The sequence below is a fragment of the Dromiciops gliroides genome, chromosome 1 (assembly GCF_019393635.1).
Source record: "Dromiciops gliroides isolate mDroGli1 chromosome 1, mDroGli1.pri, whole genome shotgun sequence".
NCBI classification, from domain to species: Eukaryota; Metazoa; Chordata; class Mammalia; order Microbiotheria; family Microbiotheriidae; genus Dromiciops; species Dromiciops gliroides.
The window spans coordinates 542,174,565-542,186,756 of record NC_057861.1 but is presented as its reverse complement, the minus strand read 5'-3'; the positions used below and the strand labels follow the sequence as shown (position 1 = coordinate 542,186,756).

Sequence of the window (12,192 nt, the reverse complement as noted above, 5' to 3'; positions counted from 1 at the left end):
CAACAGTATGTATGAAAACCTATACCTGTGCTGAATAAAGATAGAGATGATAAGAGAATTGTATGGAAACAGTCTGGAGGTGATTAAGTTCTTTGTGTACAAGCTATTTACATTCATAATAAAAAGAATATGTATGCAGACTATTTTGACACCTATTTTCCTCACTGAATCTCCTAGCCATGCTATGAGGTTGGACTCAGATGAGAAAAATAGCCGCAAACAAATAAATAAATGAATGAAAAGTAGCCATAAATCATAGATGTAAAGCCAGAAGGGATCCCAGAGATCTTTATGTCTAACCCCCTCATTTTACAAATGAGAAAACTGAAGCCCTCAGAGATCAAATGACTTGCCCAGGGTCACACATCTATGAAGTACCTGAAACAGGAACTGAACCCAGGCCTTCCTAGCTCCAAGTCCAGTGAGCTTCCCATCACACTACACTTAGATCTGTTTGATGGCTTGCCCCAAGTCACAGAGCTCCACAGTGCTGGAGTCAGAAGCAGAATTCAGAGCCTCTGACAAGTCCAGGGTTCTTTTGGGGAGGGGGGGGGGTCACATGAACAATCCACATGTGGCAAATGTTTGAATGAGGTATAGACAGATAGATAGATCAATAGATGTATATGTGTGTGTGTGTGTGTGTGTGTGTGTATGTGTGTGTGTGGCTGCAGAGTATCTTTTAGATCAAATCAGTCAGTCAATAATTTATAAAGCACCGACTTTGTACTAAGAATGGTGGGTACAAAGAAAAGTAAAAGACAGTCCTTCCCCTCAAGGTGGGAGACAAGCTGAAGACGACTATGTAAAAAAACAAGATACGTACATGATAAATTGGAGATTGTCTCAGAAGAGAGGCACTAGCATTAAGGGGGACTGGAAAAGGCTTCTTGTAGAAGGTGGGATTTTAGGTGGGGCTTGAAGGAGGCCAGGAAAGTCAGGAGATGGAGATGGAGAGAATTCCAGGCATAAGGGAAAAACAGTGAGAATAAGCAGTCAGAAGGTAGAGTAGCTTGTCTGTGTCACTGGACCACAGAGGACAAGTAGTTTTATCCTATGTCAATCTTTCTTTTTTGGCGGGGGGTGTGGGGGACGCAACAGGAAATGGCAGGAAAGTGTAAACTTGGCATTTGAGGCCTTGTTAGGACAAGGTAAAATAGTGTGACCTTCTGCCTGAAGCTACAGGCCTATGAGCTCAAAGAAAGAAACAAACAGATAAATTGAGGGCAGGCCAGCATTTAAGAGTTTTGGTCTTACTTAACTTATCATGGGTAACTATGACGAGTTAGTTCGGCCGACTGAAGTACAGTGTCCATAAGGCCAAAGATATAAGTTTGCTCTCCACATGGGCCCACTGGTTTTGCTCAATTCTATGACCACAGATTGCAACCCATATCTAGTCCTGCCATCTTGACATTACACTTCAAATAGTACTGGCTCTGGAGTCAAAAGGACCCGGGTTCAAATCCCACCTCTGACCCTTATGCATGATCTTGGACACGCATATAACTTTAGTTAGGCCTCAGTTTCCTCATCTGTAAAAGGAGAAGGCTGAACTATGTGGACTCTGAATCTATGGTTCTGTGACCTAAAGGGGAAAGTGGTTTTCAGAGAGTATGGATGTTTTAATTCAAGCCCAGCTCCACCAATGAGAAACACCCCCTCACGCATACACAGGAAGAGAAAAAGGACCCGGGGTATGAAATGACAAAATTACTAAGGTGCAGGACTCTCCAGTGTATATAAACAGACTGTAACAAAAAATATAAAGTAACTAGGAAAACATTTTTTAAAGGGGGGGGGAGAAAAAGTAAACCTCCCACCGACTTAAAAGCCCACATCCTACAGCTGGTGGGTCAATCGGGTGAGCATGATAGCACTTCAATGGGGAGGCATGGAGGACTAACGTGAAGTATAAGAAATGGGCTGGGTTGAGAATGTGGGCATATTTATATTTCCACATATAATATCTAATATCGTGCTGCTTGAATTGCAAAGAGCTTTCTTTTGTGACCTTCATTCAACTACTTCTGATCCACATGGTAATGCATCAAAAAAAAAAGAAGAAGAAAAGAAAATGGAACAGGGAGACCTTGGCCCATGTGTCCCGGGATTTGTATCTCCTGTAGCGGATCCACTTCCGCCGCCGCACACAGGAGTTCCATTTCTTGTCCCTAGTGTAGGTGGCAGGGAAGTCCATGGCATACGTCCATCCCTGAAACAACAAGGGAGTTTTCCTTTATGAGGTTCAGGTAGAAGAATGTGGAGAAAGCATTGGGGTGGGTGGTCAGGACATAGGGAGGGCAGAAGGAAGATGGGGCAGAGTATCCAGAAAGAGACAGCAACATCACACACAAGCACATCAATCACAGCAGAGCAAGCAGGGATGGCACACACAGCAGTGGCCAGGATGGAGGTGGGACGGTGGCAGGGGTGGGGATGCTAATTCCAAGTGGTGCAGAGGGGACAGCAGCATTTCAGAGGAGGAGCCCGGCCAAAGACTTCCTAGAGGGAATCTAAGTGGGTGGGGATTTGAGTCACCTACCCCTTTCTCGGTGGGTTCCCCTCCAAAATTTTCATCCACGTACCAGTCAGATTCCCACTCCCAGTGTGGTGATGGCAGCACCAAACTATCCAGCTGTTGGTGCTTGAGCCCACTCACGTCGCTCCACTGCCAGCGGTCACTAGGCATGAGCTTTTCACAGAAACCACCAACTGGATTCCATCGCTATTCAGGAAAGAAAAGGGGGGGGGGGGACAGCCTTCAACTGTGCTTTTGAAAAAAATGTAGCTAAAGGGTCTTGCATTTAGAGTCAGAAAGAGATTTTGGTTTCAATCCTCCCTTTTCACACTTATGAGTTGTATGACAATGGACAAGTCACTTAAAGCTTCTTCTTTTTTTTTTTTAGTGAGGCAATTGGGGTTAAGTGACTTGCCCAGGGTCACACAGCTAGTAAGTGTTAAGTGTCTGAGGCCGGATTTGAACTCAGGTCCTCCTGACTCCAGGGCCGGTGCTCTATCCACTGCACCACCTAGCTGCCCCCACTTAAAGCTTCTAAGCCTCAGTTTTCTGATTTGTAAAATCAGAAATACCTGTAGTATTTAGACCACAACAAGCTTTTTACTAGGTTTAAGTTGGATAACAGATGTGAAACAGTTTATAAGCTTTAAAGTCCTATACAAATGGCAGCTATTAATAATGATGATGATGATGACAATCCATGGTTTAACTAGGGCTCTGGATTGAGATAGCGGGAAGAGAGGCCTACAGGAGTCTGAGAGCCTAAAGAGGAGTACTTTTCTAGGAGGGGGAGGGAGTTACAATGTCCTAAACCTCTGGGATAATAACTAGTTATAGCTATAAAACATTTTTATTTTTCCATAATAATTCTACATATATTATAATAATAGTTAACATTAATATAGCACTTTAAGATTTGCAAGCAACATACTTTACATGTTAGCTCGTTGAATCCTAATCATAATCAGTGAGGTAAGTGCTATTATTCTCTTGAATTTACAGCCTGTTTCCTCAACTGAGAGAGTGACTTGCCCAGGGTCACACATCTACTAAGTGTCTAAAGCAGAATTTGTATTCAGATCTTCCCAATGCCAAGTCAGGCACTCTATCCACTATGCTACCTAGTTGCAACTCTTTATCCTCACAAAAGTTCTATGAGTGAGGCAGGTGTGCCAGGTATTTCTCTCATTTGATAATGTTCTGAGCTAATGAGAGAGCAAGGGCCTTGTGTAGAATCATATAACTGGTTAGTGGCAGAGCTGGGACTAGAACGCAGGTCTCCTAACTGTCTAGTCCTAGGCTTGAAAACACTACCTGAGCACTCCGGGGGACTTGATGCTCCATGAAGACTGTCCCTTACCAGTACAAAAGGTTCTGGCCATGTTCCAGTAGAAGAAACGTTTACATTTATGCTGAAATTCAGCCCCAAACATCTTAGAAAGCCAACTAGCCATCATCTAACTACGTTGCTTTTCTTTGTATCCCTGGCACTTAAGAAAGTGCTTGGCAAATAAGAAACTCCACCTTTGAGATTTTGATTCTTATTTATTTAGGCTGGGACATAAAAGAGGAAATCAAGCTTTGTTCTAGTGGACAAGGAAGGAGAGAGGAAGAAAGAAAAGAAAGAACTGTTTTCTCTGCCTGCCAAAAGTAAGGGCTATTGCTCAATTTTGCTTTTCATAGAAACAGATTGTTAGCACTAGAAGGGACCTCTGAGATCAATGGGTTGGCCCCCCCCCCACACAACTACGTTTTACAGAAGAGGAGCCTGAAGCCGAGAAAGATGAAGTGACTTGCCCAGACTCACCCAGCACCATGACTATTACTCCTGGTTTGGAATCCAGGGATCTTTCCATTATACAATACCTCCAGTGAACTTTGACCCAGCCCTTGGCTCTCCTTGGGGATGGAGCTTTGAGGAGTCCCTACCTGGTTCTCGTAGGTTTCCTCCCGGTGCCGGATGGGGACATCACTGGAGCACACATACACATAGACTTGATTGTCACAGGCGATCCCCCAGCAGCACTGTTTTACTGCGCTGACCCGCTTGAACTCCAGATGGGCATCCTTGCAGAGTTCCCAGTACTGGCCAGCTGTGGCAAGGGTATACACTCTCCCAAAAATATCCACAGCCCACAGCAAGGAATTTGGCATGGTTGGGCAGCAGCTGGGCAAAAGAAACGCTGAGTTAGCAGGCAGTCAGTGCCTCCACAGAGTCCTCCCCACCTCATCATGAGTCCAGCTAGGAGGCCTTTGTAAATAACTCCGACATGTAAAAAAGCCCGAATAACTCACAAGTGGCAAGCTTTAATAAATAATAAATGATGCTCATTCCTTCTTATAAAGTAAACTTTGAGGGCATTACTTACATTCTTTCTACCAAATTCAACTTCAATGAGGAAAAAACATCAAAGGGGTGGGCTGAACAAGTCCAAAGTGACTAAAGACCAGTGAGACTAACCTCCATTTCTGGCAAAATTCTAGAACACATTATTATTCAAGGGAGGGCTAATGACCAGGAAATAGTGATCACAAAGAGAGAGCATGGCTTCATGAAGAACAGGTCATTCCACAATAACCTTATTTCCTTTCTGGACAGAATTACCAGATTGACAGGCCAGAAGAATAAAATAATCGGAGTTTACTTAGGTTTTAGAAAAGCATTTGACAAAGTCACTACTAATTTTTGTAAAAATGATAGAAAGTTATAGACTAAACCATAATTCAGATTTAGACCCAAAGAAGATAGATTAATGTTTCAGTGTCAACGAACTCATTACATTTCAATCCAATTCTTCCTGCTTTCTAGCCCAGACTCATACCTAGCAAGTTGCTCCCCTCTATGCCACTGTACACATCTTTCCGGCATCCTCTCCAATGAATTTCCTCTCTAGCTCTAGGAGCAATAATCTAATCAACACTACCATTTCTGGAAAGAACAAGTCAATTAATTCCCCTTTGGCTCTCTATTCTCCCCATTCCTCTGACATTCCAGACCAAAACACCACTCCCTGACCACAACTCCCTTATATGTTTTAGTAAGCTACTTGAGGGCAGGGACTGTTGGCACCATCATCATCACCACCACCACCACTAGCTTTTATACAGTGCTTTAAGGTCTACAAAGCACTTTACAAAAAAAAAAATGTACTTTACAAATATTATCTCATTTTATCTTCAAAACAACCTTGTGAGGGAGGTATATTATTATCTCCATTTTACAGATGAGAAAACTGAGGCAGAGTTTAGGTGATTTGCCCAGGGTCACACAGCCAGTTAGTGTCTAAGGCAGGGCTGGATCTCAGTTCTTTTTCTTGTTGTTTTTTTTTTTGAGGGGCAATTGGGGTTAAGTGACTTGCCCAGGGTCACACAGCTAGTAAGTGTTAAGTGTCTGAGGCTGGATTTGAACTCAGGTACTCCTGAATCCAGGGCCAGTGCTCTATCCACTGCGCCATCTAGCTGCCTGATCTCAGTTCTTTTTGACTCAAGTCCAGTGCTTCACACACTGAATCACCTCGCTGCTTTTTTATTTGTATTTCTATATGTAGCACAGTGCCTGGCTCATGGTAAAAAGTTAATGTTGGGGTTTTTTCCATTCATTCATTCAAGAAGTTCCAGTGGCTCTCTACTGTATTTTTGTTGTTGTTGTTGAAAGATTAAGTGATTCGCCCACGGTCACACAGCTAGTGTCTGAGACCACATTTGAACTCAGGTCCTCCTGACTTTCAGGGCTGGTATTCTATCCTGTGCACACTTCTCCCACCCCCAGAAATTGCATTTAAGATAAAATACAAAACCCTCTGTATGGTACATAAAGCCTTTCACAATTTGGCTCCAGCCTCCCTTTGCAGGCTTATTATATATTACTTCCCTTCATATACTTTAAGCCAAAGTGGCTTACGTGCTGTTCCTCACAAATGACTCTGTATCTCTCATCTTCTAATCTTTTGAACAGGCTGTCCTCCATGTCTAGAATTCATTCCTCCTTTCTGCCTCGTTAATCTCTCACTTCCTTCGAGGCTCAGCTCAAGTGGTACTTTCTCTACATGAAGCATATCCTTATCTCTTTGACTGTTACTACCCTTCCCCCAAAAAATATTTACTTTGCATATATTTAGTATTTTCTTCTCTACTGAAAAGCTCCATGAGGATTAAACTCTATGAGGATAGAGACTTTGTTTTTTGGTTTCTGAATGCCCATCATCTAGGACAATGCCTGGCATAAGGTAGGCTTTTAATATATGCTTATTAAATGAATAAAGGTCTTCAGTGGACTGTACCCTTGGGAATCTGTATTCATCCCTATGCTGTGTCACAAACATGATATTTGGTGACTTCAGCACAAAAGTGGGGAAACAGAATGGTGAAGAGAAATATATTGGAAAGCAAAAAATATGGTTCGAGAAGAAATGAGAGGCCAAAAACTACTCAGAAGCCTCATGCTTTTACATTACAAACACTTTCTTCCAGAAAAGAACTGGTAGGTGAGCAATAAATAGCATACAAAAAATTAAGTTGATTATATTTTAGTAGACAAGTAAAGATACATTATTGTTGTGAAAGTCTAAGCTGAATCAGTTATCTGTGTACAGTCAGACCACCAATTTATTAGAGAAAAGATCAGAATGGTAAAAAGCTGGAAGAATGAATAATTTAAAAAGACATGGCATACAATTAAAACAACTCAATCTTGAACTATTTAAATAACTAATTGATAACAAAAACCAAGAAATTAACAATGGAAATGACATGGACACCAATTATATTAATTTATTATTATTATTAATTCATATTATTAATTTGTTAATCTTATTTCATAAGATTAATTGGTGTAAATCAATTAACCAAAGAACACCAAAGCATCTAGGAAGTCAGTATGCACAACTTCTCTCTGTCAAGTAGAGAAAAGAAGCTAAACAAAGGCAATACTAATTTAGAATATAAACTTACGCTTAAAATCTACCCCAAATGAGAATGTAAGACTTCAAGCAATATAATCTCATAAAGCAGAGATAAGCAGTGAAGGATAAAGCCAGTTTACAAAATGCTTGACAAAATATCCAATTAAGCCAAGTCATCTCAAGGAAATGAAAACACAAACACAAACAAACCGGAAGGAAGACAGTAACAGCAGCAACAAAAAGAAAAAAGGAAAATATTTGCAAAAATCACTATAACAAACTATTTTTACCATCAAGACAGTAGAATCACCACATTTGAGCTCTAACCTCACTAGAAGGGGAGGTAGAAATGCTACTAAAGAAAATAAAGACAGTGGTCAAGGTGATTTTGGACTATACAGAGAAGATTGTGCTGAAAGTGACAGAAAGGTGAAGACTCTAATTCATAGCGAAAGGAAGAGACTTCAAGGTATAGGAAAAACAACTCAGTTTGTATTACTATAAAAAATTTGAATGAGAAAACAACTACTATCAACCTATATGTCTATTTTCCTTCTATACAAAAATTTTGTGCGGCTAATTTACACATAAATCAAGGGTGTCCTCCATGGCAGTACTGAAAGAGAACAAGTAAGCTTTTGCTAGCAATATTCAGCAAGGGACTGCATCTTTACCATTTCACAATTGGCCCAAAGACATTGAGAACACAGGATCCTACTGTATATATGACCTGGATATCAAAAACCACACCATAAAAAAATCAGATGAGGAGCAGATCAAATATCTTCAACAGTTAAGACTAGAGAGTGAAGGGGCAGCTAGATGGTGCAGTGGATAGAGCACTGGCCCTGGATTCAGGAGTACCTGAGTTCAAATCCGACCTCAGACACTTAACACTTACTAGCTGTGTGACCCTGGGCAAGTCACTTAACCCCAATTGCCTCACCAAAAAAAAAAAAAAAAAAAAAAAGACTAGAGAGTGAGTTCTTAACCAAACAACAGATGAAGACGATCACAGAAGAAGAAAAAGGTAATTCCAATGAGCTGAAATTGAAAAGCTTTTGTAAAAAAAAAAAAATCAAATGAAATGCAACCAGAATAAAAAAAAGGAAGTGGTCAATTGGGGTGAGGGGTAACAAAATAAATATTTCTGATATGGGTATGCTATCCAAAATATGAATAGAATTAAAACAAACACAAAACCCAAAAATTATTCCCCAGTGGTCAAAGGGCATGGGCAATTTCCAAATGAAGAAACTTATTAACAACAATGTGAAAGATTACTCTAAATCATTAATAATAAGAAAAATGCAAATCAAAACAATTCTGAGGTTTCATTTCACACCCAGAAAATCTGCAAAACTCAACAAGAGATGGGAATAGCTGATACTGGAAGGGCTATGGAAAGAGAGGTACATTGTGTAGAAATTTATTTTTATTTGGGGACCCTACCTTTAGGCTGAGATTAGAAAGCCTTAGGCCCTCAGGGTCTCTTCTGTGTGGGAGGTGCTGGTGCCCTTCCCCCTCCACTTCAGCTGAGCCAAAAAGCCCCATGGGCTGTACAAGACAGATCAGACAGCTGGAGGGAGGGAGCGCTAGCTCCCTCCACCCTGAGCAGATCGAGAGAACCTGGGCTCTGGCGTAGCCTGTGCTGAGGCACATGATGCTCGAGCATCCCGTTCCCCGCCCCCCCCCCCAACCCTGGCTGGTGGATTAGCTTGGTCTTCCGGGGCGCAAAAAAAAAAAGCCCGGAGATTTGAGTGGAGATAGGAAAATATATATAGACCTGGGAGTTAGACTCAGTGGGGCTGACAGGAAGACTGGAGGCTGGCTGACAAGATTAGAGGGACAGCAAAGGTTGGAGAAGACAGACAGGGAGGCTGCTACAAGGATGCTAGAGAAAATGAGAAAGAGCTTTCCAGCTAGAAGAAGGTCCATTGGTACACAGGGAGAGGCCAAAGGACAAGATTAGGAGACCGGAAGATAAGACTGAGGGAGGCTGACAAAATTAAGAGATTAGAAAGACTGGAGCACTAGGAGAACAGAAGGGGAGGTCAGTGAGAGAGAAACATAGGGGTTCAGTGGTGGCAGTTAAGGAGAGGAAAGTTAGAAGCAGGGGGATTTACAAAGTGAAAGGGCTTTGCTCCAAGTTAGAATAAAGGACCTGAATGGAACATACCCTATGGCAAGAGGCCGCTAAGGTCCTTATTGTATTAAAAAGGTTCCAGGCTCAGCAGGTGGAAGGAAGCACTGGAAAGCAGTCAGGTTGTACATATTATTTCCCTGTATTCTTAATTTTAAATAGTATCTCATAAATAAACTCTGCTTTGATTATTTAGTTAAAAGGCTTCTTAATCTTTTGCTTATCAATTTTGGGAGTGGAGCACTGTGGTGGAACTTTATAAACGGCCCACATTAAATTAACAGCAGTCAAATAGTCAGTTAGTCAAAAGACCCCAGATTAGTCCTCCAGTCAAATTAGTCCAAATTAACCCCAGTCATTCAAAATATTTTTACATTTGAATGGCAACCTCGGCAGGACTTATGGCTCAATTATAATTTCTCTAAGCTTATAATTTTTCATATAATCATAATTTTCATAAGTCCATATATATTAATTTTTCAAGATTAGATTAGCTAGCGAATAATTTTTTTTTTACAATTGTTAGTTGAACTATAACTTGGCCCAATGAATTTGAAAAGCAATATGGAATTATGCTAAGAAAGTAACTAAAATGTCTATATTCTTCAGCCTAGAAATACTTCTAGGAGGTATAGACCCCAAGGAGGTCAAAGATGAAAAATACAGGTCTTATATAAACCTAAAATATTTAGAGTAGCATTTTCATAGTGGCAAAGAACCAGAAACAAAATGGATGCTCATGAATTGGGGACTAGCTAAACCAACCTGAATATAATGGAATATTACTATGTAGTATGAGTCAAGTACAGTGATGAACACAGAGAAGCATAGAATTATTTTTTTTAAGTACATTGACAGCAGGGGGGGGGCAGCTAGGTGGTGCAGCGGATAAAGCACCGGCCCTGGATTCAGGAGGACCTGAGTTCAAATTCAGCCTCAGACACTTGACACTTACTAGCTGTGTGACCCTGGGCAAGTCACTTAACCCTCATTGCCCTGCAAAAAAAAAAAAGTACACTGACATCTTTTATTTTTACCTACATTTCCCAGTATATTCCCCTCTCCCTTCCCTTACAACAAAGAATATGAGAAAGGAGTTTATGCAAAACTAATCAGTATATCAAAAAAGTCTGACATTATAGGCAGTTCCACACCCATAGTCCCCAACCTCTGCAAAATAGTAGGGGAGGTGACCTCTCATTGATTAAGCTTGGTTGTTACTATTCCACAGTATTCAGTTCCAATAGCTTGTTGTTTTTCCCCATTCATATTGTTTCAGTCATATATGTCATTTTCCTGAATTTGCTGATTTCACTTTGCATCAATTCCTGAGTTTTTCTCTATTAATAATATCCATAATTTCTTACAGCCCCACAATATTGAGTTAATTTCAGGTGAAACAACTTGTTTAGCTATTCTGCAATTGATGGACATCATCAAATCTTCCCAGGGAGGGAAAAAGTCCTTCATGTACCCCAAAAGGTGTTGTTACAAATATTTAGGTGTATAAGATATTTCCTTTTATTACTTTTTGCTTCACTGTGGAGGCAGAAGATCATGAGTGTGAAACACTCCCTATGTCAGACTTTTTTCAATGTGACACAGGTAATTTTTAAAAAGCAAGATATTAATAAAACCAATTTTTATGTACTTAAAATAGACCTAATTAAAAGATAATTAGGTAAACTACATTATGCTAAAAGGTGCCACAGATGATGTAGTAACAAAAAATTTGACTGTTAAGTTTCTCTGATAAAGGCCTCAGTTCTCAAATATATACTGAGTATAATAGAACTGAGTCAAATTTATAAAAATAAAAGCCTTTCCCCAATTGATAAATAGTCAAAGGATTTAAAAAGATAGTTTTCAGAAGAAAAAAATCAAAGCTATCCATAGTCATATGAAAAAATGATCTGATGAGAGAAATGCAAATTAAAACAATTCTGATGGGCAGCTAGGTGGCGCAGTAGATAAAGCACCGGCCCTGGATTCAGGAGTTCCTGAGTTCAAATCCGGCCTCAGACACTTGACACTTACTAGCTGTGTGACCCTGGGCAAGTCACAACCCCCATTGCCCTGCAAAAATAAATTAAAAAAAAATTAAAAAAACAACAATTCTGAGATATTACCTCAGACCTCTCAGAAATGGCAAATGCTGGAGGTGGTGAAGGAAAAATAGGTAGTCTAATGAACTGCTAGTGGAGTAGAAAACTGGTCTGACCATCCTGGAGAACAAATTGGAACTATGCCCAAACACTTATGTTTTATGGCTAAAACACTGTGCAAACCCTTTGACCCAGCAATACCATTACTAGGTCTGTATCTCAAAGCGATCAAAGAAACAGAAACTAAATGTACAAAAAATATTTATAGCAGCTCTTTCTGTGGTGGCAAAGAATCAGAAATCAATGGGATGCTCATCAATTGGAGAATGGCTGAATAAGTTGAGGCATATGACTGAAATGGAGTACTAGTGTGCTATAAGAAATGTGGAGAGGGACAGTTTCATAAAAAACATGCCAGGGGCAGCTAGGTGGCGCAGTCGATAAAGCATTGGCCCTGGAATCAGGAAGAACCTGAGTTCAAATCCGACCTCAGGCACTTGACAATTACTAGCTGTGCGACCC

At 40.6% G+C, this 12,192-nt stretch overlaps 1 protein-coding gene across 3 annotated transcripts in view; it reads right to left on the bottom strand.

Moving 5' to 3' along the window:
- The window catches only part of TECPR1 (tectonin beta-propeller repeat containing 1), an 82,345-nt gene that overhangs the window by 60,185 nt on the left and 9,968 nt on the right, over window positions 1-12,192 (bottom strand). The window contains exons 2-4 of one of the 3 annotated variants that reach the window (XM_043984210.1): window positions 4,451-4,688; window positions 2,546-2,728; window positions 2,093-2,215 (exon numbers count right to left, since the gene is read on the bottom strand). In XM_043984210.1, coding sequence (XP_043840145.1) covers window positions 2,093-2,215; window positions 2,546-2,728; window positions 4,451-4,675 — 531 coding nt within the window. In that variant the 5' untranslated portion in view covers window positions 4,676-4,688. Of the gene's footprint in view, window positions 1-2,092; window positions 2,216-2,545; window positions 2,729-4,450; window positions 4,689-12,192 lie in introns of those variants that run through there. The other 2 variants (XM_043984216.1, XM_043984223.1) reach the window with 2 other exon arrangements.